Raw genomic sequence first — 27,864 nt, 5'->3', positions numbered from 1 at the left:
AGCCTCTCCACCCTGTGCCCTGGCGTGGCGGGGGGACCTGTTGGAATACTTGACCCTTGAGAAGGTTAAGTTCGAACTGAGGGGAAGCTCGGAGGGGTTCTACAAGTCATGGGCACTATTTATTATGCACTTAGAACTGTATAATATCAAACATTAGTTGGGGGGGGGGGGGGGGGGCTGTGTGTGCTAATGGTGACTCTGGGTAATCCCTGATTCCTTTTTGTCATTTGTTTATGTAAACATGCGGGCTGATGTTTGGGGGTTGGTGGGCGGATGGGATCGTTGTTATTATGGGGATTGACATACCTTGCTGATTATTGTTTATTGTTGATGGATGTAAATGTGGGAGAAAATGCGAAAAAGGAGGAGAATAAAAATATTTTTGAAAAAAAAGGTTGAGCAGAACTGGGAATGCCAAGTCTTGATTTTGGGAGTTTTGCATGCATGGACCAGGAGTGGGGGAAGTATGTGCAATCCGGTATTTTGAAGTTCTTTGGGCCAAGGCTCAGTGCAGCTACATAAAAGAAGAAAACGGTGGAAAAGAATCCCGATCATGTGACCCAGACACGTGGCCTCGCTTCACAGACGTGTTCCGGGGTGAAGGGACGGGGCGAGGTCCTTCAGAGAGGAGCAGAGAAAGGCTCCAAGCAGAAGAGGGGCTGCAGATGGCAAATGTTGGGTAGTGAGGAATGTAGCCCTGAAGATGTGAGGAGGCAGCAGACGTTTGGTGACTCCGTGTTGGGGGGGGATCACTGGGACGAAGGTCCCCCTGGGCAGCGGTAATATTCTGCTCAGTCTGGCTGCAGAGCAGAAGTTGTGTTTGTGACTCGGGAATCCAGGAGAACAGAATCTCCCTGCGACACAAACAGAAAATCCTGGACCATCTCAGTGGAGAAAGAGAAGAGAGCTAGGGTTTCCAATCTGAATGACTCTGTCAAACCCGGTGAGGTGGGTCGATGCTGACGCCATCCGAGTTGGAGTGTCATTCGGAGGGGATTCCGAGGCGAGACCTTTAATGGTGACGGGATTCCCTCGTGAGAGAGGCGGGCGTGGTTGACTCGCAGCGTTACTGACGCCTGGGTGCGTTGCTTCTTATGTAATCTATCATCTTCCTTCTGCCAGTGTGACAGATGATGCGAAGCAAGAGGATCCTCACGGAATAGCTCTGCACCCACACAAACGTGCAGCGACATCCTTGTCGTTTGGGGGCTAAATTCCCATTTGCTTTGTTTTAGGAAGTACACGGGGGACTGAAAGGCTAAATATATTTTGGGTTGACACCGAAAGCAGTTAATGGCGTCGGTGTTATGGAGCAGCTGTCCAGGGAGGCAACCCCAGTCCCATTCCACCTCAATACACCCACTCCATCGTGTGGTCAACTGGGATCCAGAAAGGAGCTCCACATTGATATAAATGTTGATTTTAAATGGCTCCGCAAAGACGCTGTCTTGATAAAATGCTTGCCTTTGTTGGTAATCACTTGTGCGAATTAATTCATAGCGTTCTTGAACAGTGCCACGGAGGAGCAGTTCAAACGGGAGTTTGGATTTGCGGTACGATAGCTGGATCAACCTCAGCAAATTGCAGCAAAGTTCCTGGCTGATTGGATCAGTGCTCTGAGGCATGAGATTTCAAAAATCCCAACTCCCATACTTTTCCTTTGGGTGGGCGCGGCCTCAGGGCAAGGGATGAGTTATTTAGCGCTGAGATGAGGAGAATTGCGTTTGCTCCAAGGCTCGTGAACGTTTGGCAGTCTGTACCCCAGAGGTTGCTGAATGGTGTTCACGATCAATATTGATCGCTGTTTGGATGAAAAATGAATGGAGGGGCAAGGGCGTTAACAGGATGGGAGTCACTGGGCGAGGCTCAAACCAAGACACAGGACTTTTCATTCCTCAGAGAGTTTATTGTTTGTCCAGTCTCAGCATTGTCCTCCCGTGCAACCAGTGTCCCAGCTATCACCCGCTTATATTCTCTTTTCATTGAACAAACAATAAAAAAAAACGAGCGTATCGAGGCAGCCCATTAGTTATTTATACTCTTTTTAACGCAACAAAAGATCAATGCATGAAACATACATAGGAGTGGGTGACAGGCTCTGATGGGGCTTTGTAGCAGAAATCAAAACGCCAGGAGGGAACTTCACTCACGCAACCAAATGTGGCCTATTTATATATGTACCCAAAGACCACTCATATCCATCACCTGTTTTTCTGAACCATAACAATGACATTGATAAGACATTAACAACAGGGATCGAATGAGAGGTGGGAAATGAGGTTAAACCATCATCTTGTCGAGTGGCAGGACAGCTTTGGGGAGCCACACGGCCCCTGTTCACTGGCACTTTCAATGTGAGAATACATACATTATTTTTGGGGGGCAAGAGCGATGATGGAGTAGTGAGCTTTACTCAGGCACGGTCCAGGGAAACCAAAACACTGGGAGGATTGTGGTGCCCAGGTCTGTGTTCTGCACAGCAGAGCAGCAGTTGTAAACACTGGTTGCAGCGTGAGCTCACATGAATGATACCAGCTGTTTATTTGCAGGAACGTGCTCTGTCAGGTGGGGTGACGTGCAGCCCTTCCCAAAAGACAATGCTGGCACCTTGTGAAAGCCTGCACACCAATAATGAATGGTTGGTGCACACTCCCTCAACCGCACAGATGTGTGGAGAATAAAGCAGTCATATCAGAGCGACCTGTTCAAACAATAGCTTTGCTGGTGTTGATGTCACCCTCAGCACCCACCACAGCCTTGTCACATGCCCGGAGCCAACCCCCTTCCAAATGGTGAAGCTGTTTCGCAGCTCCCGCCTGGTACACGGCTCAGGAAAGCACCGCCGTGTTATTAATGTATTAAAACGTGCCCTGGGCCACGTGGCCACATTATTGAGTCATAATTGTGTGGTACAGTTCCACTGATTTCAGCAATGCTGCTTTGGGTGGGGTTGTTAACTGATATCGATAGGCTGTGTAAATGTGACAGGCTGTGTGTCGACCACGTCGAGTTGGGCTCTGAAGCTGCAGGCTGTTGTTTGGTCAATCCCGGGGGAATTTCCTCATCATGTATCACTCCAGAATTCTCTTCTGCCCATCAAGGAATAAATACGTTGCATTTATATCTACAATCTTCGTGCTTCTCAAAGTATTTTGCAGCCTGTGAGATACCTTTGGAAGTGCTGTCACTGTTGTAATGCAGGTGGGCAATTTGACCAGAACAAGCTCCCACAAGGTGAGCTGTTTGGCTCATGTTCGTCAGGGGGTAAATAAGTCTTGTCCAGGACAAAGCCCCTTCAATGATTTTTGTTATGTGCAGCCTGTTCGTTCTGGTGCAGACAGTCTGTTGTTTTACTCTTGGCAACGACAAGCCAAGAGCAGCTGTGAGTAAAGCAGCAGTTGAGTGTTGCTGGTAACTGATGTGTCCCAATACGCACAGGGCCAGCACCCCGCCATTGAGACAGCAGATACCAGAGAGTCATTGGATGTGTGCGTCGAGGAGCTATTGTTTCTATTGTAACATCTGAAAACGCTAATGTTGCAAGCAAAAAGTTGAATTGAATTATGCGTTAGCTCAGTTGGCTGGACGGCTGGGTCGTGATGCAGAGCAACGCCAACAGCGGGGGTTCAATTCCCCGTAGCGGCTGAGGTGACCCACGAAGGCACCTCCTTCTTAATCTGGCCCCTCGCCTGAGGTGAGATCACCGTCAGGTTAAACCACTGCCAGCCTCCCCTCTCGAAGGGGAGAGATCAGCCTCTGCGACTGCGGTGACATTTATTTTGATCGCTATAAGTTCCTCTAGTTGTATTATTCGTCCCGCAACTGTTGCCTCCCCCACAACCCTAAGCTTTTAGTTAACCCCCTCCAGCATGGTGGGAGTGTGGTTTCAGCCACAGACCCTGTAATACAGCTGCATATTGAATAAAGAAAGAAGGAGCTTGGATTTAATGAAGGTCTGAAATCTCTTCGTCACCACTGAAACAGTGTAATTTTGAAATGTTGTCTAAATTATAGTGTCCCCATGCTTTCAAAGTACTTGACTGGCTGAGAAACACTTTGGGACATTCTAAGGCTGTTGAAAGATGTTGCGTAAAATGCAAGTTCTTTCCACTTGCTGGTCACCGCTGTGATACCGGCAAAGGCATCACCCAACCTTTATACAGTCGAGGTTCCAGCAGACAGCCTGGAAGTGACCGGTGTTGGCCAGAGGTTGAGGGATAACTGTGTTGGCGTGAACTCTCCCGTTCATCTTTGAAAGGTGCAAGGCAAGGGGATCTTCTCTTAAACTGACGAGCAAGCACGGGGTTTGATTGTATGAGGGTTTGGTCACAAAATCAGTGCTTTGCTACCGAACTGATTTGTGGCCAAGGATTTCTGTGAGCTGGTGGACGATTTCATCATGCAGTGATGGGTGAATTGTGGAAATCAGTCTTTGAGACACACCCATGGCCCAGTTGTCAACTACCTGAGCAAGTCTTATCAGGTAGTTTATTGAAATATCAGCACCTTGTTGGCAGCAGTGTTTGAAAGTCTGCATACCACAGTGGTGTTAAAAGACAGGCAGAAAGAGAGACAGGCACAGGAGTCCGTCTCCTTTGCAGTGTAACGGATGTGTTCCAAACACATTTATTTTACTGCAGGCATCAGCAATGTGCCTGTCGCCGGTTTCCGTCTTTCCCTGCATCTTCCTTGGCCCTGAACCCTGGATCCTGCACCGGGGGGTACCTCAAATGGGGTCTGGCCTGCGATCGGTGCCCACCGATCGTCGGGCCGTCCTCTCTGAAGGAGGACCTCCTTTCTTCCGCAGCCCCGCAAGATCCATCCGCCATCTTCTTGCGGGGCGGACTCGGAGAGGACGGCAACCACGCATGCGTGGGTGACACCAGTTATGCGGCGCCGGCCGCGTCATGTATGCGACGCCGCCTTTACGTGGCGACAAGGCCTGGCGCGTGTAGATGACGCGGCCCCGCTCCTAGCCCATTATCGGGCCCTGAATCGGTCGGGATAGGGGCCGTTTCGCGCCGTCGTGAACCTCGACGGCGTTCACGATGGCGTGGGCACTTCGGCGCGGGAGCGGAGAATCCCGCCCAGCATCTCTCTTGCGGTAAGAAGCTCCGAAGGCGCTTCACAGGAGCATCGTCAGACTCTGAGCCACCTCGGGAGATATTTGGGCAGATACCAAGCACTTGGTTTTAAGGCAGACTGAAAAGCTCGTTGTGGTTTAACAATTCCACCTGCTCCGCAGGAACTGACGATGCTGGATTCTACCTTGGTGCCCTTGACCAAGTCATTATTCCTCAATCCAGGGAGTCACAGCCAAGCTCAGTGCTTTCCTTCTGCACAGGCGTTGGGTTATTTGAAGATTCTGTTGCTCTCCTGTCAGGCGAGGATATCGAGCCTGATCAGTTTTTATTCACCAGAGTTGATCTGGACATCTTCAATGTCGATTCCAATAAACACACGAAGCAGGGGAGAAGGAACTTCCTCCACCATGTCACTGTCAAAGTCAGACTGACCGGTTCAATATTTTCCCCGCAGCTTGTGATTATTCTTCAATCTGCATTGCAGCTTGGGCTGCTGCAGATCTCTTGCCTCTGTTGATTGTCGATGTCTGTACGCCTGGATCGTTAGTGGGGGGAGGGTGGAAAGACGGAGTAACCCTGGTCCTGAGGGACACCATATCTGTGGGCTAGCAGATGGCTGGTGAACTGCAGGGATGGGTTGTGGGTGCGGGAGGCGGGTGCGAGCGAGGGTGCAGCGAGGGGTGCAGCCAGAATGGTCTCTTGTGTAGAGCTGTGGGTAGTGTGGGCAGTAAGTAGGACACCATGGGACATGAATCAGCTGAGTGTGGGGAATGGTTGTGTTTGTGCGTCCTTGCCCTCTGCCTCAGTACTGAGCAGTAGTGCCTCACACCACAGTTTGCTTGGGCCCTGGATTCTGTGTTTGTGGCTGGCTGGTGTTCTGGGGGGAAGTTACAATCAGAATTGAGGTTGTTAATCCTTTTATTCAGTACTTTGCCAGGTTCTGAAGTCTACTCCCAGGTGTGGGCTGGTCTTGTGGCTGTACATTGCATCAAATCCTGTCGGGAGGCAGGATTTACCTGAACTCCTCCAAAATGACACCTTGGATCTGATTGTTGCCGAGGCCTGAATGGTTGAATAACTAGTGCATGGGCATCGATGGGATCTGAAACTTGAGAGCGGGCTTGGTTAAGGACATGGTAGCCTTTGGTGCAAGGGGAGCAACTCTGACACGCAAAACTGCACTCATGCAGACACGAGACAGATTTCTAATCGTGCGAGCAAACATCCCTAATACATGGCCATTCCACACGCAGAGCAGTAGTCTGGTCGCCTGAGCAACAGGGTGAGGGATCACTGAACCGTTGATGAACCTAATCAGAGTGTAAATGAAATCTCCCTCATAGGGTTATTTTGAAATTAATTGATTGTATTGATTCACCTGCTAATGCATAAAGCAGGGGGCAACACAAAGCAAGATTGTTAGGCCAAGGTACAGAAGGAAATGAGCGCAGGATAAGTTTTGATTCACTATTCAGAAGATCTTTTTATTGAAGGATCAATTCCATCAAGACAAACATTCGAGTTATTCAAGCGGACGTGGATCCCATGACAAGATGGGTGTGTTGGACTCAAAAGGATGGGTTTAACAAAGCCACACTCTGACCCTCACTTTTCTTTGTCTATTCGTTTGCACGTGGAGGTTGGCGCAACGAGAAATTGTGTTGGCACGTTCTGGCAATAAGGCCGTCGACCTGAAAGGTTAACTTTGTTTCTCTCTCGGCAGGCTGAGTGGCTCCAGTTTTCTGTTTTCACTGAAACATGTTAACCTGCAGCAGATCTAACCTTCCTCCTGCTTTCATGTGAGTCGATCGATCTGTACAGAGCTCCTTTGCCTGTGGCCAAGTGTGACTGACCAACTAAATGTCCCTGCGCTTTCACTCTCTTGGACATGGCTGCTCCGATTCCGCTGGTTAGGCTAACTGAACCGTGGCTCCGAGCAAGTTATTGGCCAGAAACACCAGCGCATGTTGAGGAACGGCCATTTTCTCCCACTACCACAGTGAAATATTGACCCGTACTCGAAAGTTCAAACAATGCGAAAGACCACACTTAACACTCTGTTTGGGGGATTTTATCAAACGATGTGACTGTGCAGAATTATCTGCCGGGTTTATGTTGTTTTCAACCCTTTAATTCTTGCTTTTCTGGCCTGACTGAAGATGGCGGATTTACAAGGAGAAACATTCAGTGAGATCATTCAATGAGATTCGAGCTGAGGTTTTGCCTTGAGCAACCTTGCCACCCTGTCACCTTATCTCTTGACTCCCGTTGTGTCCAAAGATCTATCAATCTCATCTTCAAGGATTGGATTTGTTTATTGTCACGTGTACCGAGGTACAGTGAAAAGTATTGTTCTGCGTATAGTTCAGACAGATCGCTCCATACATGAGAAAAATACATAGGCAAACATAAATGCACCATGTAGCCAGCGACTGAGTATCCACAGCTCCCTGCGATGGAGAATTGCAAGGATTCCCAACCCAATGATGGCATTTCTCCCCAGCTCGGTCCTAAATGGCCAGCTCCTTACCCTGAGTCAGTGCAGCCTGGGAGGCCAGATGCCGTTCTCGGCTTCTTCACATTACCTTTGATCACCACCATGTTCAGCTGAGAGCTCTTTGATCCAGTAACCGGTGGACAAAATTGTCACATCTTCTTGTGCAAGTGCTGGACAGCCGGGGAGTGTGCCGATTCCTTCCTGGAGTGAGTGAGAGCATTATAACTCAGCAAAAAAACGCATTCTCCACTTCATATTGGGGGGGGGATATCTTTTGCTTCAGGCAAGTGCTGATAAACAGCAGCTTTGTCGGACCACAAACCAATTATACTTTGCCTCTCTCCACACACAGCCTTTAATTAAGTGTGAGCAATCGACTTGCCTCGGCAGTCTGCTTGGAAATCCAGGGCAAATAGCAGCGTCTGTGTTAACCAAACCCGTCTCCCAGCCACGTGCTTCTCCTCACGTTCCTGTGCAGCAAGACCCAGTCGGGACTTGAGCTGGCGGGCACACAGAGCGACAAGTGGAGCAATGTTTGCACATGTTGCCACTTGCAGAGAACTTGGGAACTAGAAGGCTGTTGGGAGATTACAGGTCTGAGTATGAAGTGCTTCTCCTTGCAGCACAGAACAAAGGGAAGTCGGATCGTTTTCTGAAGCTGACAAATAACTCGTTGGGCCCAGTCCAGGAATATTCCTCGGAGCAGACTTTCCTGCCGGGGGGGAACCATCCTGACTGGTCCGGGTCTGGAGAAAATTGGGGAAAGAGCCTTTTCACTGACTGGATTCACTGCTCGCTGCCGAGTAGACATTACGGGCTGGATCCTCACTCCCAAAAACGGGTGGGTTGGGGAGACTGAACTGCGAGATATCAGGAAGATCAACTGAATCCACCTTGAAGCAGCCACCTTGGAGGGGAGGGGAAACGATGGGCGGCCTGACTAACTCGCTTGTGGGAAGTGAGTTGGCCGTTTATATTGAGGCATTGTGCCATGACTCTAAAAGCGATTCTATTTTTCGCTGACCGGGTTTCCTGGCCCTCTGGAAACCCGGCACCTAAAGCGAGGCGAAAAGCGGCTGAATCCATGACGTGCATGCCTTTACAGCACTGCTTGTGGGCCAGGAGGAGCAGGGGTTCTTCCTCTGGTTTATAAACTAACGCAGTAGAATGCTCCCCTCGCTCAGGACCACTGTTGGAAAATGTTATGCGCCTCACCCCTGCCCTCCCACCCATGACAGCCTGGGCCACCATTAGAACCTCCCCCACCAAATGAGACTGTGCGAGAGCTCACACTCCCAAGAGGTTGAGCCATTTCTCTGCTGCCGAGTAAAGGTTACCCCCATTGCACCGAAGCCATTTATTTCACAAACCCCTGCATGCATGAGCTCACAAACAGTTGTATGAAGGGAATCCGAACACAAGGAAAATGCTATAAAAAGTCCCAGACACAGCAGCTTTGCAAGCAGCTGTGCGCGTGTTTGAAGTTGAAGCATTGAAGGCTGTCCATTTGTGAGTGCCTGGGCTTTCCGAATGCCTCTTGTATATTTCACCACGTTGGTTATTTGGGTCTCTCAGTTATATGTTACGGTGGTACGTATTTACGTTACTAAACTTGTAATCCAGACACCTGGACTAATGATGCAGAACATGAGTTCAAATCCCACCAGAACAGCTGGAGAATGTAAACATTGAGTAGTCAAATCTGGAATATGAAGCTTCTATAAGTATGGGAAGAGAACAAGATTGGTGAAGAAAAATGTTGGTCCCTTACTGTCAGAAATCGGGGGATTTATAATGGGGGCGAAGAAATGGCTGACTAACTAAACACAGACTTTGGTTCTGTGTTCACAAAGGAGGACACAAATAACCTGCCAGAAATGTTGAGGAACACAGGGTTTGGTGAGAGGGAAGAACTGAAGGCAATCAATGGTGTTGGGGAAGTTGTTGGGATTGAAGGCCGATAAGTCCCCAGGGCCTGATAATCTACACCCCAGAGAATTTCAGGAAGTGGGCCGAGAAATGGTGGATGCGTTGGTGGTCATCTTCCGGGATTCTATAGACACCGGAACAGTTCCTGCAGATTGGAGGGTAGCTAATGTAACCCCACTGTTTAAAAAGGGAAGTCGAGAGAAAGCAGGGAATTATAGACCAGTCAGCCTGATGTCGGTAGTGGGGAAAATTCCAGAATCCAATATCAAAGATTTTATAGGACAGAGTCCGCATGGATTTATGAAGGTGAAATCATTCTTGACAAATCTACTGGAATCTTCGAGGATGTACCCAGTAGAGTTGACGAGGGGGAGCCAGTGGATGTGGTTTATTTGGACTTTCAGAAAGCTTTCAACAGAGTCCCACACAAGTGATTAGTGTGTAAAATTAAAGCACACGGGATTGGGAGTAGTGCATTGACATGAATAGAAACTGGTTGGCAGACAGGAAACAAGAGTCGGAATTAACGGGACTTTTTTCACATGGCAGGCAGTGTCTAGTGGGGTACCGCAACGGTCGGTGCTGGGACCCCAGCTATTCACAATATATATTAATGATTTGGAGGAGGGTAGTAAATGTAATATCTCAAAATTTGCAGATAACACCGAGTTGGGTGGGAGGGTGAGCTGTGAGGAGGATGCAGAGATCCCCCAGTGTGATTGGACAGGCTGAGTGAGTGGGAAAGGAAATGACAAATGCTGTATAATTTGCATATCCACTTTGGTAGCAAAAACGGAAGGCAGATTATTATCTGAATGGTCATAAATTAGGACACCTCATACACCAGTTGCTGAAGGTAAACATGCACAGGCACAGCAGGCAGTGAGAAGGCACAGCGAGAGGATTTGAGTACAGGAGCTGGGATGTCTCGCTGCAATTACACAGGGCCTTGGGGAGACCACATCTGGAGTATTGTGGGCAGTTTTGGTCTCCTTCTCTGAGGAAGGATGTTCTTGCTATGGAGAGAATGCTATGGATGTTCTTGCTGTGGAGCGAAGGTTTACCAGGCTGATTCCTGGGATGGCAGTACTTTTCTTTTTATAAATGTTTTTTATTGGGTTTTTGAACAAAGTATATTTACCGTGATGTACACAAAGTAGAATACATACATATAGATATATATACACAGAAGAGAAGGGAACACACACAAAAAACAAAACAACAGCATAAAAAAAGTTAGAATAGAATAACTGGTAGGGTATTATGTGCTCGCTCAACAGCAGCAGCTCTGTACAATTGGCAGTATAGTCTTTAGCACAAAAGTAGGCATCTGTTTGTGGGGGCGGGGAGGGGGAACTGGGGGTGTACAAATACATTTGGGCGTCGATGCATTGAGTTCATCGGGGAGGGGTGCGTGGCTGCCGGAGATACTGTTCGGCTTCGCTTTGTAGCCCGTTATGTTCTTTAGTCCTTGCCACAACTGCCGAGAGTCTGTCTGTGACTCCAGCTTGGTTTGATATTCTCTCTTGGCATTCCGGATGGCTTTGCGGAGGTCGTACCTGGATTTCTTGTATAGGTCAGGGTCCCCTGACTTGAACGCCTCAGATCTGTCCTTCAGTAGGGAGCCAATCTCGCGATTGAGCCGTGGGGCGGGATTCTCCGCAATCGGTGCGATGTCCGCCGACCGGCGCCAAAAACGGCGCGAATCAGTCCGGCATCGCGCCGCCCCAAAGGTGCAGAATTCTCCGCATCTTGAGGGGCCGAGTCCTCACCTTGAGGGGCTAGGCCCGAGCTGGACTGATTTCCGCCCCGCCAGCTGGCGCGGAAATGACTTCGCCGTGCGACGCATGCGCGGGAGCGTCAGCGGCCGTTCACAGCATCCCCGCGCATGCGCAGGGGAGGGGGTCTCTTCCGCCTCCACCATAGTGAAGACTATGGCGAAGGTGGAAGGAAAAGAGTACCCCCACGGTACAGGCCCGCCCGCGGATCGGTGGGCCCCGATCGCAGGCCAGGCCACCGTGGGGGCACCCCCCGGGGCCTGATCGCCCCGCGACCCCGGAGCCCGCCCGTGCCGCCTTGTCCCGCCGTTTGAAAGGTGGTTCAACCCACGCCAGCCGGCGGGACTTCGGCCCATCGCGGACCGGAGAATCGCCGGGGGCGGGCCCGGCGGGGGCGGGATTCACGCCAGCCCCCGGCGATTCTCCAACCCGGTGGGGGGTCGGAGAATCGTGCCCATGGTTTCCGGTTGGGGAACGTACGTACTAGCTTTCTTTGGCACGCAGTCATCCACACATTTGCTGATGACGTCTGTGACGGTGGTGGCACACTCATTTAAATTGGTCGCTGAGTTGGTTGTGGCACTTTGCAGCTCTATTGTTATTCTCTTTCTAGCCTTGTTTGTCCCTCCTTCCCTGTGTCCCGTCCCACCCCCGGTCCCTCCCTTCCCCCTTCTTTTTCTCCTCTCTCCTATATACCTCTCTTTTGTCCCTCTTTCCCCTGCTCACCCGTCTCTGGTGAGTTGCCCCCCCCCCCCCGGGCCTGGCGCCGTCCCCTCTGTTGGGGGCGCGCTGCGACCCTGCTTTGTTGGGTATGGCAGTACTGACATATGAGGAGAGATTGAGTTGGTTAGGATTGTTCTCGCTGGAGTGCAGAAGAATGAGGGGGATCTAATAGAAACCTATAAAATTCTCACAGGACTGGACGGGGTAGATGCAGGAAGGATGTTCCCGATGGTGGGGGGGGTCCAGAGACAGGGCTCACAGTCTGAGGATACGGGGGAGACCATTTAGGACAGAGGAGGATAAATTTCTTCACCCAGAGAGTGGTCGGCCTGTGGAATTCAGTCCCACAGGAAGCAGTTGACAAAACATTGCAGCACTTGGGCGAAGGGGATCAAAGGATATGGGGGGGGGGTGTGTGTGGGGAAGGTGGGATTAGGCTATTGAGTTGTATGATCAGCCATTCTCAAAATAAATGGCGGAGCAGGCTCGAAGGGCCGATAGGCCTCTTCCTGCTCCTATTTTCGTTACTATATTTCTACTGTATGTTTTCAAGAAGGTATTTCGGGCAGCACGGTAGCACAGTGGTTAGCACACGTGGTTTCACAGCACCAGGGTCCCGGGTTCGATTCCCGGCTTGGGTCACTGTCTGTGCGGAGTCTGCACCTTTACCCCGTGTCGGCGTGGGTTTCCTCCGGGTGCTCCGGTTTCCTCCCACAGACCAAAGATATGCAGGTTAGGCGGATTGGCCATGATCAATTGCCCTTAGTGTCCAAAAAAAGGGTTAGGTGGGGTTATTGGGTTATGGGGATAGGGTGGAGTTGAGGGCTTAAGTGGGTCGGTGCAGACTCGATGGGCCGAATGGCCTCCTTCTGCACTGCATGTTCTATGTATCTGTGTATGAATTAGATACAGCACTTCCGGTGAAGGGGATCAAACGATACGGGGGGAAGGTGGGAACAGGGTGAGTGAGTTGGATGATCAGCCAAGATAATGAATCAGATGATAATGAACTCACCTGAGGAAGGAGCAGCGCTCCGAAAGCTAGTGATTCCAAACAAACCTGATGGACTTTAACCTGGCGTTGTAAGACTTCTTACTGTGCTCACCCCAGTCTAACGCCGGCATCTCCACATCAAGATGTTTCACACTTACCCAGTCTGGCCAGATGTGGCTCTGGACTGACCTCGATGTCGTTGATTTGAAACTGGACCACCGAAATGGCCCAGTCGTACGCATTGCGGTGAGTGGGGGGGGGGCGGGGGGGAGGTCACCATTACCTTCTGAATATCATGAAATGTTGGTCTTGCTCGCAATGCCCACCGCCTCGGAATGAAAGAAAATATTTTTTCTCTGTGTTTGTTGCATGGGGCATACCTAAAATGATACTTGCTGAAATAAACGTTCTGATTTGCATCCGACTGAATCTGTGCTCTCTGCTTCCGTTGTGTCTCTTGGGAGCCTGTTACATAGATTAGCCACTTGCTCAGTGAAATGAGTGTTTCTGCAGAATTCCGGTAGTTTTAAACTTGCATCCGCCCCCTCGTACTCAGGCCTCATGCCAATTCTTTCACCTTGCCGCAAATGTGCTGTGTCGTTCAGTTGTTCATTGAAAAAGCACAGTTAAGGGCTATTATATTTCTGTTTTTTCAGGAATAAGAAATTGGAACTGCACATTGTTGAGAAGAGAGACATAGAACGATACAGCGCAGTACAGGCCCTTCGGCCCACGATGGTGCACCAAAACAAAAGCCATCTAACCTACATGTTGCTGATTCTGTCACACACAAGAATACCAAATTTCAAAGAATCACCGCAATTCAAACCACAGGTTCTGATTGGTTGGCAAGTTGACTCTGATTGGCCAAGGAACTGTGTGCTCCCCAACTCCCGGAAGTTTGAAAGAAAACCCAAGGCTTGGCCATATTACTTTTGTTTGCGTTTGAATGTATGTTGCTTCGAGCCAGTATAAATGACCCACGTTATGAGCCCGACTGATGATCCTAACTTGGTTGCTAGTGTAGCTAATCATGCGCACAGGACATGCACTTGGAAATTTGGCATTCTTGCATTTGCCCTGATGAGTCTACGATGAAAAGTTTCAGCAACATACCTCTCTTTTCATCAGTGTTCAACCTCTGCTGTAACAAGCGACTGTGTTGTGGGAAATGCTGTGGGCCTTCCTTCGCAATTTAGTATTTTCCGAGCAAAGGGGAGGATCAAAGAACGGATGAGGGAGGCGGCTCCTTGAGATTTCACAGCCATTCATAAAGATCATGGCTGATCTGGAATATCAACCCCAGTTTGTTGCCCTATGCCTGGATTCCCTTTGATCCAAAAATCTATCAAAGACAGAGGACGACCAGTAATCCGGAGTTTTCTGGGATACTGATTTCCAACCCTCCAGGTAACGAGATGTTCCCTCGTTTCAATCCTGAATGACTGACCCCTTTATCCTGAGGTTGTGACCCCAATGTTCCATACTCGAGCCAGGGGAAACAGCCTCTCAGTACCGACCCTGCCAAACTCTCGAAGAATTTAGACATTTCAGTGAGGCCAACTCTCATTCTTCTCAACTCCTCGGTTAAACGTCCAGTCCGGCATGTCTAATCAGAGGACCTGTGCTAGGACCCCAACTGTTCACGTTATATATTAATGATTTGGACGAGGGAACTAAATGTATTATCTCCAAATTTGCAGATGACACCGAGTTGGGTGGGAGGGTGAGCTGTGAGGAGGCTGCAGAGATGCTTCAGCGGGATTTGGACAGGCTGAGTGAGTGGGCACATGCATGGCAGATGCAGTATAATGTGGATAAATGTGAGGTGATCCACTTTGGTAGCAAAAATAGGAAGGCAGATTATTATTTGAATGGGTCATTGAGAGAGGTGGATACTCAGCGAGACCTTGGTGTCCTCGTGCATCAGTCGCTGAAAGTAGGCACGCAGGTACAGCAGGCAGTAAAGAAGGTAAATGGTATGTTGGCCTTCAGTGCAAGAGCATTGGAGGAAACGAATAGGGATGTTTTACTTCAATTGTATTGGGCATTGGTAAGGCCACACCTGGAGTATTGTGGGCAGTTTTGGTGTCCTTATCTGAGGAAGGATTTTTAAAAATTCATTTACGGGATGTGTGCGTCGCTGGTTAGAACAGCATTTATTGCCCATCCCTAGTTGCTCTTCAGAAGGTGGTGGTGAGCTGCCTTCTTGAACCGCTGCAGTCCTTAAGGTGCAGGTACACCCACTGTGCTGTTAGGGAGGGAGTTCCAGGATGTTGCCCCAGCGACAGTGCAGGAGCGGCGATGTTCTTGCTATGGAGGGAGTGCAGCGAAGGTTTACCAGGCTGATTCCTGGATGGCGGGACTGTCATATGAGGAGAGACTGAGTCGGTTAGGATTATATTCATTGGAGTTGAGAAGAGCGAGAGGGGATTTTACAGAAGTCTGCAAAATTCTAATAGGATTGGAGAGGATAGATTCAGAAAGAATGTTCCCGATGGTGGGGGAGTCCAGAACTCGGGGTCAGAGTTTGAGGATAACCTTTTAGGACTGAGGTGAGGAGAGATTTCTTCACCCAGAGAGCGGGGAATCTGTGGAATTCACTCCCACAGAAAGTAGTTGAGGCCAAAACATTGTGTAATTTCAAGCAGGACTTAGATACAGCTCTTGGGGCTAAAGGGATCCAGGGATATGGGGGGAAGGTGGGATCAGGTTATTGAACTTGATGATCAGCCATGATCATAATGATGGCGGAGCAGGCTCGAAGGGCCGAATGGCCTCCTCCTGCTTCTATTTTCCATGTTTCTATGACAACCCTGTCATCTCAGGTGAACCTTTGTTGCAGTCCATCTCAGGCAAATATACCCACGCTGAGGAAAAGAGATCGAAAGCTACACACTGCTCCAGCTGTGAGCTCGCCAAAGACCAAAACAATTGCAGCAAGGCCTCCTTACTCGTGGGTACTCCAAACCCCTCACGATCAAGGGTAATATACCATCTGTCCTCAAATTGCTTTGCTGTGCCCCCTGTGATTCAGCTGTGCGGACACCCAAACCTTCTGCATAGCAGCATTTTAAACAAAATGTGCCTTCCTGTTCTTACCAAAGCGGATGAGTTCACACTTGGCCTTATTCTACTCCCTCAGTTCCCTGTTAGTGTACTCTCTTATGTTGCTAACTTTTGGTTGGCTCTTAGTAAATGTTGCTCGTTGTGTCTTTTCTTAATTTGCTATGTTTCTGTAACCTTTGCTCTCGAGTCGCCAGGTATCTTTATGATACCACCACGAGGTTCAAGTTCAAGTGCTGATCAATAACTCAATACACCAGTTAGTAAGATTCAAATCAAAACACATTTAATACACACAGTCAATCACTACTCATGTATAAACTCTACTTACTAGACTATCTCTGACACTAAAAGGCCGATACTTAGCTTTGGAACTGGCCCACCAGGTCAGGGGAACAAATGGCCTTTTGTTCGATTCTGAGTCTGCAGGCTTCAAAGCTGGTATGGCCTGGTAGCCGGGAGCGCCGATCTCATAGCAAGCGTTGACTGGAGACTTACTTGGTTGGTGCAGCTGCTAGGCAGGTCACGGTCAAGGGTTGTTTCGAGCTGCTGAGAGACCCTGCCAAGAAGGACAAATTGAACTTGGGGACTCTATTTTATAGTCCCCAGGGGCTTCGCGCCCTTTTGGACGGACCCCGTACCTGGTTCCAAGTGACTGGCGCCCAGTCCACCACTACTGTCTAACAGGTTCAGCAATGTGTCTTGTCTGTAAGAGGCCCGTCAACAACTCAGCAAACCTCCTTCGGCAGCACCTTCCAAACCCACAACCACTGCCATCTAAAAGGACAAGAGCAGCAGATACCTGGGAACCCCACCACCTGGAGGTTCCCCTCCGAGTCACTCACCATCTTGACTGGGAAATATATCGGCCGTTCCTTCACTGTCGCTGGGGCAACATCTTGGAACTCCTCCCTAACAGCACTGTGGGTGTACCTACATGGATAGCAGTGGTTCAAGAAGGCAGCTCACCACCACCTTCTCAAGGGGCAATTAGGGATGGGAAACAATGTTCGCACCCCATGAATGAATAAAAAAATAACTTCTCCCTGATTTTTGGGTTACCTTCCCCAGCTCAAAGTCATGTTGGAGTTTCAAAGTGTACATTCAGTGACACCGAGTTCCCCCATTCAGTGCGGATAATGATGATGCTGCAACTCGGTGTTCTTGGAATGTAACTCCTGGAGATACCTTTCCAAGTGGAAAAGCAGCAAGGTTTCCGATTTCCAGCTTTGCAACTGGGAAACATATCCTGAGAGAGAGGGCGTTAAATTTCTCCATCACACCACGGACTCCCACTCATTGGCCCTCGTGAGCTTTACCATGTCCTGAGATTGTGCAAGGCACAAAGCCTTTCCTTCAACGCTGCCTCAGTTCTTTGCTTGTTGCAGGCAAACCAGAGACTCACAAGTGAAAGAGGTGGAACTCTGAGGCCGGCATTGCGGGGCAGTGGTCAGCACTGCTGCCTCAGGACGCTGAGGACCCGGGTTCGATCCTGGCCCCGGGTCACTGTCCGTGTGGAGTTTGCACATTCTCCCCGTGTCTGCGTGGGTCTCACCTCCACAATCCAAAAAAGATGTGTAGGATATGTGGGCTGGCCACGCTAAATTGCCCTTTAATTGGGAAAAAAAAAGAAACTGGGACTTTTTCCCAACTTCCTCAAAGTGAGCAGGTTTGATTCTCCGCTGCGCCCTTGCCCATTGCGTCCGCGCCGGATCATTGAAGGATGAACTGCCTTCGGAAGCTGAGCTTAATCTTTGTCCTGGAGAAGGCCCACAGGAGAGAGTTGAAATCCTGGGACTTTGCAGTGCAGAATGTGGCCAATCGGTCCGTTATCCCTGTTCTAACTCTGTGAAAGATCTTCTCAATTATTTCCACTCCCCTGCTCTTGCCCCACCTTCCTTCAGTTGCTTGTGATTTTGTTTTGAATATTAGCATTGAATCTGCTTCCATCATCTTCTCAAGCAGTGCGTTCCAGATCATAACAGCCCGCTGCATGTGAAAAATAAATCCTCACCTCTGGCTCTGTGGCCAATTATGTTAAATTTGTGTCCTCTGGTGCCGACCTTCTTGCGACTCGAAACAACTTGTATCATTATTTACTTTGTCAAAACCCATCATGATTTGGCAACCATTTCTTGAAGCCTTTCCTGACTGTAATCATGCAGTGTCAGGGCTATCTGCATACCCCCACTTTATTCCACAATTATCATGTAGTCACTGGGGATTATATTTGTGACATCTGTAAATGTCGAACAGATTGAGTCGGTGATTATTGTATCTGCCATGCCGATCACTGTGAATGGCCAGCTCTTAATACTGTGAATGATTCATCGATCTGAGTATTCAGCAGGTCAAACAGTGTCGGCTGAATCATCCAGGCTGGAATGAAAATAGACCTTTTGAGTGCTGAATGGGCCACAGAAATGTTGCTTCTCTATCATTTCACTGGAAAAGTGGCATTAAAACCAGAAAGGTGCACATTTGCAGCAGAGATCCAACATGATGTTATTGGAAAACAGTTGTGTGTGAGATTCTTCCGGGTTTTATACTGTGCTTTATTTTTACAGGGCTGAGGGACCTTGTGTGCAGGGGGCAGGGCGCAACAAAATGGCAAAGTTTCCTTTCAAAGGAAAAGCCCAATTGGGAAGTGTGATTTGGACACAGGGAGGAGGTATTTCTCTTACAACTCGAACATTTTGGCTTCGCCTGTCACAGACATGATGAAATTGCGACAGAAGCGCTCCAGAGAAAGCGTCTCAGACCGCCTGATGGGTGGACAGTTAAAGAGGGCAGTGCTCACTGGAACATGGCCGGGAGCTCGTATTTTAACTGCTGGGAATGGAGGTCTTGAGCACGGGTTTCAGGAAATGTTGGCAGAAGACACGTGCGTTGCCAAGGAATTACAGTTGTGGTCGAGGGCGTTTGGCGTGAGATGGTGCCTGGCTGGACGCCTTACTGCACCTCCAGGGCTCCAAGTAAATCAAAGCTGAAGAGGTATTAGGGGTTGTGAACTCTGAGGAGGGTAAGGAGTTTGAAAGGTTTTGAGGTTCTGAGTTGGAGTGAGTAGAAGTCTTGATGATAAATGGAGAATTGGTGGATGGACAGATGAGTGTGTGCGTTACAGACACCAGGTCAGATCCCAACAGTTGCTCAGATAATGGACGAGAACCGCATGTTTTCTTATTTTTAAGACTGTGCTTAAAAGACTGATTCGCTCCTGGCGTGAGAAATAGGGCTTGGTTATTTATTTTTTTTTCAAACAAAACTTTATTATAACAAAAGAAAAACAATATTTAAACTTTTAAACTTGAGATCTAACAAGAACAGCTTACATGTATCTCTTAACCATAATGCACAATTTCCCATTCAACAGCACATGAAATGAACATACAGCTCCAACTCCACTACACAGGCAGGCAAAAATAATACGTGCATTTACGGAACATATTCCTGCTGATAGGTCCAGTGTGAAAATCATAAAAGACAGGGCCAATAATCTCAAATTGTTGTGTGATCACTCCTGGATAGGCAGTCCCAGTCACTTCCAGAACTGTGCCGAGTCGGCACTGACCGTTGCAATATTCCCTTTTTCTAGAGACTCGCTGCACCTAACACCCAGTCTGTTTAAACTCCAATCCTCTGGCCCTGGAATCATCTCGCACTGGGGACACCAACCAGCCCCTTTTTCATTCTCTTGTGTCGGGCTCCCACCTCAAAGTCTACGCTGCGCTGCAGTAAATGGAACGAACCAGTCGGTGTGCTCAGGGGAAGGCAGGCAGGAGGTATTTTGCATGTCGTGTTGTCAAGTGGGGAGAGATGGAGTGAGATGAGAAAGGGGAGAGGTTACCTGTCACTTGACAGCACGGTAGCATTGTGGATAGCACAATTGCTTCACAACTCCAGGGTCCCAGGTTCGATTCCGGCTCGGGTCACTGTCTGTGCGGAGTCTGCATGTTCTCCCCGTGTCTGCGTGGGTTTCCCCCGGGTGCTCCGGTTTCCTCCCACAGTCCAGAAATGTGCAGGCTCGGTGGATTGGCCATGATAAATTGCCCTTAGTGTCCAAAATTGCCCTTAGTGTTGGATGGGGTTACTGGGTTATGGCGTTAGGGTGGAGATGTTGACCTTGGGTAGGGTGCTCTTTCCAAGAGCCGGTGCAGACTCGATGGGCCGAATGGCCTCCTTCTGCACTGTAAATTCTATGAATCTATGAAGCTTGATGAATTTGAAATTCCTATCCAGGGAAGGAGCTGGTTGTGTGTCGGGGGTATCCTGCTGAATCCTATCCAGCCAAATAGTGCAGACGTGTTTGAGGGGGAGCTGGTTTAACACATGGGGGAGAATGGAGTAGAAGGATATGTTGATAGGGCGAGATTATAGAGAGCTGGGAGGAGTCCCGCGTGCAGGAGAAATGCCAGTGTGGAACAGTTAGGCTGAATCTTGTCGGATTTGATAAATCTCTCAGAAACTGCTTTTCGGAAAATGTATTTTCATTGGGTATTGAAATTAGCAGTCTGAAAAAAAATGAAGCATAAGTCACAAGTGCCAGGTTACATTGAACCATTTGATGGACCATCTAAGTGTTTCAGTGCTCTTGTTGAGAAGCTGGGCTGTGACGGGACACAATAATAATAACAATCGCTTATTGTCACAAGTAGGCTTCAGTGAAGTCGCTGTGAGAAGCCCCTAGTCGCCACATTCCGGCGCCTGTTCGGGGAGGCCGGTACGGGAATTGAACCCGCGCTGCTGGCCTTGTTCTGTGTTACAAGCGAGCTGTTTAGCCCACTGTGCTAAACCAGCCCCTACACTACACTCCCTGTCTGACTGAATGGGAGTACCTACACCAGGCCTCAGTCACAGGCAGCTGGAATCCTGTCTGAAGCTGCTGGCATCTCTGCCCAGTCGCAGGAATACCGGAGGATGCACATTTCGTAAACTTCTGCAATGTGTCAGAAGCAGAGGAAAGAAGGACGGGAAGGTCCCTGCTGTGCCCTCTGCCTGGCGAGGGTTCATTTTGAGGGTGTAGTGGGGACCCACATTCCGAGGTTCAGTAACTCCTGACTGCACTGTCGGGCTGGGGGGGTGTTGGGTGGGTGTGGGGCGGGTGGGTGGGGTGGGGGTAGAAGAATCAGTCCCTGGTGTATCAGATTGGAATAGCAGTGTGATATCCTGACACGCCCCGTTCTGATTATCACATGTAATAGTGCTGGTCGTTAAGTTACAAGTCCAGAAATGACTTTGTAATAGCATAGGAAGGCTCAAACCATCCATGTAATGTTCTTCAACAATTCTAATTCGAATGGAAACTATGCCCCGTCTCCATTAAGATAATATCAAAACATATTAAACAGCGGTATTCTAATGTTGCAAATAGTCATTTCTGTGCTCCAGTCTTTTGGCTCTTCAAAGCCTGAGTTATAGCAGCGATCCCCACTATGTGCTCAGCGTTCCGTCCTCTCTCTCTCGACTGTAGCTGTTCACTTTTACTTTCAAACAGTTCGCGTGTGTCGCAACTGTGCCCGTCACTGGTGTTCAAAGCTTTGTGTGAGTTCTGGAGCTTGTTGTAACCAGATAAGGAATGGTAGCACCGATTCAGAGGCATGGATGGACTGCTGATCAAACCAGCGGCTAAAACGAGGCCCGAGTCGGAACCAAACAGGTCAAAATCCTGGACCTCCCTCCCTAACAGCACTGTGGGTGTACCTACACCACAGGGACTGCAGCGGTTCAAGAGGGCGGCTCACCCACCACCTTCTCAAGAGGCAATTAGGGATGGGCAGCAAATGCTGGCCTAGCCCAGCGACACCCACATCCCATCAATGTGTTTTTGAAAAGCCAACAGCTGTCAATAAATATTTCTGTCTCCCTGTTGTTCGCCGTTTCTCTAACAAATTCCTGCAGGAATCCGGGATCACTGATGGGAGAGATTTGAGAAACTGGGGGTCTTTTCACCAAAGCCGAAAGGGTTCATTTGACCAAGGTTCGGTCAAACTGACGAGCAAAATCCACCCTGACCAGGTTCCTGTTAACAGAAATTGGGGGAGCTGTTTGAAAGAGGTAGGGTATGAGGCTAGACTGTGAGGGGCTCACGTGGCGAGGGACACTGGCTCAGACATGGTGAGCTGAGTGACCTGTTACTCTGCTGTCACTCTGATTCTCACGGCCGTGTTTCGGTCTTGCTTGGTTGGCAAGGGTGTTAGGGGCCAATGCGAGAATCACCTGGCTGGATTAATGTTCCAACCGTTTAGAAGTGTCTCTGATTCCACCTCAGCTGATACGTCCTGCTCAAAGGGCTGTACTCCAGCTGGACTGCAACTGTTCAAGATGGTTTCATTTAAACTGGGATGGTTCGGATTCAGGATGTTCTTCCCGATAGGGCAGTGGAAATGGATTCCAAAATCGCTTGCAGAAATAAAATCTGATTCAATAGTCGGAGGAGTACAAGTTGGAGAAATGTTGGGCAAGAGGAGGGGAGTGGAACCAACTGGATTAGTCTTTGAAAGATGGGCTGAATGATTGTGCTGTGTTGTTGTATGATTCTGTGAACGATATCCCCAAGAGGACGTCGACCAGCCTGCTGACCAAGCTGCCCGTCCTGCTCACTTAGCCGGGGCAACGTTTACCAGTCTAGTTTCCAAACGTGGGATTTTGTACAGAGGCTGCTGCACTCCCAGCCATCCTACTGAGTCCTTTACATCTCTCACCCCTTTTGCTGACTGATGTTTTCTCTCGTATAAATCTGCAGGTGGAGAGAGATTTTGAGCGGGAATATGGCAAACTCCAGCAGTGAGTATCAGACTTCAAATCTGCACAAAGTGAAAATACTGTGCTGCCGTTTAAAGCTTAATTGCCCTCCACTTTTTTGTTTCCTTTACACAATGTTTGATTGATTGAAGGCATCGAGTGGGGACATTTAATTCAGACAGAAAATTTAAAGTTGTTGGGGCAATTAAAGAAACATACCATTTTTCCATGTGTGAGATGTTGCTCAATCTGTGAAAGTGATCACTTTCTTTCGCTGTTTTACATTCAGGCTGGAAGATCAGATTAAGAAGCTGCATAAGGATATGAAGAGGAGCACTGAGGCGGATATAGGTAGGACCTTGTACTGCACGGAGTAGAACTGGGAGAGGTGTGGGTTCTGTGGAAAGCACACCTCAAACTGCCTGCAGATAGGGAGGCAAGACAGACGCCTTCTCACCACATTCACAAACATGTTTGTGCCGGAGTGGAGTGGCCGAGGAGGAGATGGAGGGAAGAGGGGGTAGCATGGATGTGGGTTCTGTGCTCGAGGACAGGAACGAGGGTTCTCCTGCCCCCTTTTCGCAGTGAACCTGAACGAACTGGCAAACCTGCTCCTCTGGGAAAAGACAAATCTTCCGATTCACCAGCTCATTCCCCGCTGGCGTAACTTTAAAAACGGGTCCTCTTGTTCCCATTAGCCTAGCGAATGTGTCTGTCCACGTGGGCACAGACGCTTTGCCAGCTGAGTTTGAATTATGGGGACCACGTCACAACATTGAAGCAAATATTTGTTCCCCTTGGACTTGATAAAGAGAACTCGTATTCAGAGAGTGCTTTTCACGGCTGTTGGACTTCCCAGGGCTGCCAGGAAAGTACTCTTGTGTTCACTGTTGTAGGTTCTGCGGCAGCATGGGAAAGAGCCTTGCACTCCTTCCAAAGGGTGCTCTGGCATCTTCCCACTGGCACCCGAGAGGCCGCACCTACGGTATTGCAGCTGTCTCTCAGCACCGCACCGGTGTGTCGCCCTAGATTTTGTGCTCAAGTCTCGGCAAACTATATTCACGCCTAACAAGAGAAAGATTGAGTCAGCGTGCTGAATCCCATCCCGTGACCTGTATGTCCATTCATCCGATCAACGCTGTGAAATCACTCTTCCTTATCAAATGAAGGGGAAAGATTTCCTGCGAAACACAGTCTTCGGGGAATCTCTAACGATTGCGAAGTCCTCTTCACTCTCCAGTCCTGACGGGTGATTGCAATATTTTCCCGAAACTGGTTATTTACTTGGCAGGAACTAATTAAGACAGTTTAAGACAAAAGACAACACGGAGAATGATAAAAAGCAGGAGTACGTCACAGACATGGCTGCCAGGGCGCTGTCAGTCTGACGGGCTGGGTAAAGAAAAGGCCCCCCTCAAGGCCCGTCTCCACTGTGCTGAATGCACGGAGCCATGAGCTGCGTGCACTGTTTCGGTGTGTAAGTGCATGTTCAAACCGCAGAACAATTGCAGCACTCTCCAACCTCAAGATGTGCTTCTGCGTTGCACAATCTCTTACACCTATTATCCTTTCAAAATAACATGAGAGGTTTGGATGCATGTTATGTAATGGAGCTTAATGGTCACTGACAAAAAAAAGGAATAGTGACTGTTGCATGACTCACACTAAAGTGATAATTGACACTCTGCTGGATGTTGTGTTTTTGGTTTTAAATGTTGGATGCTGGAAATAACACACCTTCAGTGTGTTACCTGTCTTCAGCCTGACATGGAATATGTAGCTGCCTTTCGAGAGATCAGTAAAAAGCAGCTGAAACATTCTGGACTGGGTTTGGCTAAATTTGTCGATTTTTCATCTTCCGCTCCACAGTCACTTGATCCAACAGAAGGAAAAATCGACATTTGTAGATTGTAAATTGGAACTCGGGAAATCCCCAAATGCTTGATGGCAAATTCGAGACATTTTTTGAGGTGCCCTGACTGCTGCGTTGCAGCCAGTTTGCTGAGAAAGAAAGCACAGTCCCCGCAAACAGCAATGTGAAAATGACCAGGTGATCTGATGGAGCCATGCTGATGGAGGGAGGCACACTGCTTCGAACTCCCCTGCTCCGCCCAAAATTGAGCCTTCAAAATCTTTCACATTCAGCCGAGAGGGCTGACGGGATCCGGGTTTAATGCCTGGCCTTGGAAGAGAGCACAGACAACAATGCTGCACTCTCTCAGTCCGGCACTCAACTTATCAGCCGACATTCTTTGTGCGAGTCTGTCTGTGCAATAAAACCTGAACCCACACACACTTCTGACTCAGTGTTACCTACTGCACCTCCCCCCCCCCCCAACCCCAGGGCTGACAAGCGGTACTGTAAGGCCACAATTGAGCTGTGACGAGGTGTGGGGCATTTTGTGCTGGGTTTTGTCCTGCTATTTGATGCTAATGGGATCAGATCGGAAAGAGTTAACATCAAATCTGCCAGTGACTCAGAGAAATGGGCTATGATTGCATTTCTCTGGGTGAATTGCGAGTGGCGGAGAGGGAGCAGAAAACATGGAGCTTTGAAGTGCACTGTCAGATGCACAGATTCTGCTAATGTACCATTCCCATTTCCCCCTCCCATACCTACTGGTAATTATTAAAATAGCACCAACTTATACACAACGCACAGCTTGATGGATTCGAGTTTATTTGTTTCAGGCACGTGAATCAAGCTTCTCGTCACTTCCCACCCTCACTTCCCACCCTCACTTCCCACCCTCACTTCCCACCCTCACTTGACTGCACAATAACATCTCCAAATGTTTCACTCCGTTCCCTTCTCCTGGGCTCTCCCTTTTAATGAATGGAGGGAGGTGAGAGCGGCACGGTGGCACAGCGATTAGCTCTGCTGCCTCGCAGCGTCAAGAACCCGGGTGCAGTTCCAGCCTCTGCTTTCCACCGGGTGCTCCGGCTTCCTCCCGCAGTCCAAATCTGTGCAGGTTAGGCAGGGGTTACGGGGATGGGGCGGGGGAATGAGCGTCGATGGGGAGCTCTTTCGGAGCGTCGGTGCAACTCGGTGAGTCGCGTGGCCTCCTTCTGCACTGCAGGGGTTCTATGTGTTGCGAAATGGGGAAAGACGAACAGGCAACTCCACCAGTGTGGAGTGACCCAGGACAAAAGCCAATTCGGGGTAAATATCCAACCGGGTGTTACAGTGTCCTCACTAATCTGTAACATGGGAGCCACAGGCTGCTTCATCAACGTTTCACCAAATCTCTACTCGTGGATTCTATGTAACACATGAGGCATGAATATTCTGCTCAGACCTAAGAGGTGTAATTAATAGATTAATTCTAATGAATGATCTAATGGTTAACACATTGTCATTAGAGTTCTCTGTGTTATTTTAATGGAGACATTAACCCATTTATAATAGTGAATTGTGGAATGCTGTCCTCCACTACTCGCAGTATCAAGTCACCCTCGCGCCCAGTCTCAGGAATAATCCTGTGGGATGAGCGTGTTTGAAGGTTGGCTTTCTTTTGTTGACATTGGCACCTTCCCGTTTTAAAATAAGGACTGTAATATTCCTTCCAGCAATGTCAAAGTCGGCCGTGAAAATTTCTTCAGACCTGCTGACCAATCCTTTGTGTGAACAAGATCAGATGTTCATGGAGACGGTGACAGCTCTGGACACGGCAATGCGGAGAATGGATGCCTTCAACCAGGAAAAGGTTTGTAATTCACTGACACGTGGACAGGACGGAGTACTGTGCTATTCTTCTGTAAAAACTCATCTGGTTCGTGAATGGCCGAGGATTTTCCTGCGTGAAACTTGACTCGCACTGAGGACGTGCTGAGTTTCAGTCCTCTCTGAAGTAGCAGCCTGGCAAACTATTCAATTGTTGAAAAGAATCGGCGCAGATTTTGAAAGGCACACCATGGGCAGCACGGTAGCGCAGTGGTTGGCACAGTTGCCTCACAGCTCCAGGGTCCCAAGTTCGATTCCCGGCCTGGGGTCACTGTCTGTGTGGAGTCTGCACGTTCTCCCCGTGTCTGCGTGGGTCCCCTCCGGGTGCTCCGGTTTCCTCCCACAGTCCAAAGATGTGCAGATTAGGTGGATTAGCCAGGGTAAATTGTCTCTCAGTGTCCAAAAAGGTTGGGTGGGGTTATGGGGATAGGGTGCCCTTTCCAAGAGCCGGTGCAGACTCGATGAGCCGATTGGCCTCCTTCTGCACTGTAAATTCTATGATTCTATGATCCCTTCAATCAAAAATAATGGGTTCAACTCGCAACCCACAGAGTGAACATATAATCTGGGGCTGACATTCTACTGCGGTACTGAGTGAGTGCAGCGCTGCCAGAAGCGGCACTTTTCAGATGTGATGTTAAACTAAGTCCCTCTCCAATATGACGGTAATCCCATGAGTCATACAGCACAGAAAGGGGCCCTTCGGCACATGGTGTCTGCGCCGGCCATCAAGCATAAGAACGAGGAGTATGATTGGGCAATTCAGCCCCTTGAGTCCGCTTTGCCATCCCAGACGATCATGGCTGATCTCATTTCAGCCTCAACTCCACTGTGCTACTCCTTCTCCATAAATCTTCAACCCAGTACTGATTAAATAACTATCTATCTCCTCTAAATGTACTCAATATCCCAGCATCCACCGCACTCTGGGTTCATGAATTCCACAGATTCGCAACCTCATCTCTGTTTTAAATCTGCCCCAATCCTAAAATGATGACCTCCTGTTCTACATCCACAAGAGGCAGCATCTGCTCTATGTCTACTTTGTCAATATCTTTCTCATCTCATCGATTGATTGTCACATGTGCTGAAGTACATTGAAAAGTATTTTTCTTCGGCCAAGGGAACGTACACAGAACGTACATAATAGAAGGGTGGGTCAGTAAATTTGCTGATGACACCAAGATTGGTGGAGTAGTGGGTGAGGTGGAGGGCTGTTGTAGGCTGCAAAGAGACGTTGATAGGATGCAGAGCTGGGCCGGAAAATGGCAGATGCAATTTAACCCTGATAAGTGCGAGGTGATTCATTTTGGTAGGAAAAATTTGAA

The 27,864-nt window shown here is 49.0% G+C and overlaps 1 protein-coding gene across 2 annotated transcripts in view; it reads left to right on the top strand.

Annotated features, from left to right (window-relative positions):
- The window catches only part of bin3 (bridging integrator 3), a 135,572-nt gene that overhangs the window by 28,618 nt on the left and 79,090 nt on the right, over nt 1-27,864 (top strand). For both annotated transcript variants that reach the window (XM_072485585.1, XM_072485586.1), the window contains exons 3-5: nt 22,814-22,854; nt 23,102-23,163; nt 26,383-26,519. In XM_072485585.1, the coding sequence (XP_072341686.1) occupies nt 22,814-22,854; nt 23,102-23,163; nt 26,383-26,519 (240 nt within the window). The remainder of the gene's footprint in view (nt 1-22,813; nt 22,855-23,101; nt 23,164-26,382; nt 26,520-27,864) is intronic.

The sequence above is a fragment of the Scyliorhinus torazame genome, chromosome 20 (assembly GCF_047496885.1).
Source record: "Scyliorhinus torazame isolate Kashiwa2021f chromosome 20, sScyTor2.1, whole genome shotgun sequence".
Taxonomy (NCBI): Eukaryota; Metazoa; Chordata; class Chondrichthyes; order Carcharhiniformes; family Scyliorhinidae; genus Scyliorhinus; species Scyliorhinus torazame.
The sequence above is the reverse complement of the archived record's forward strand: the minus strand, read 5'-3'. Positions and strand labels throughout refer to the sequence as shown.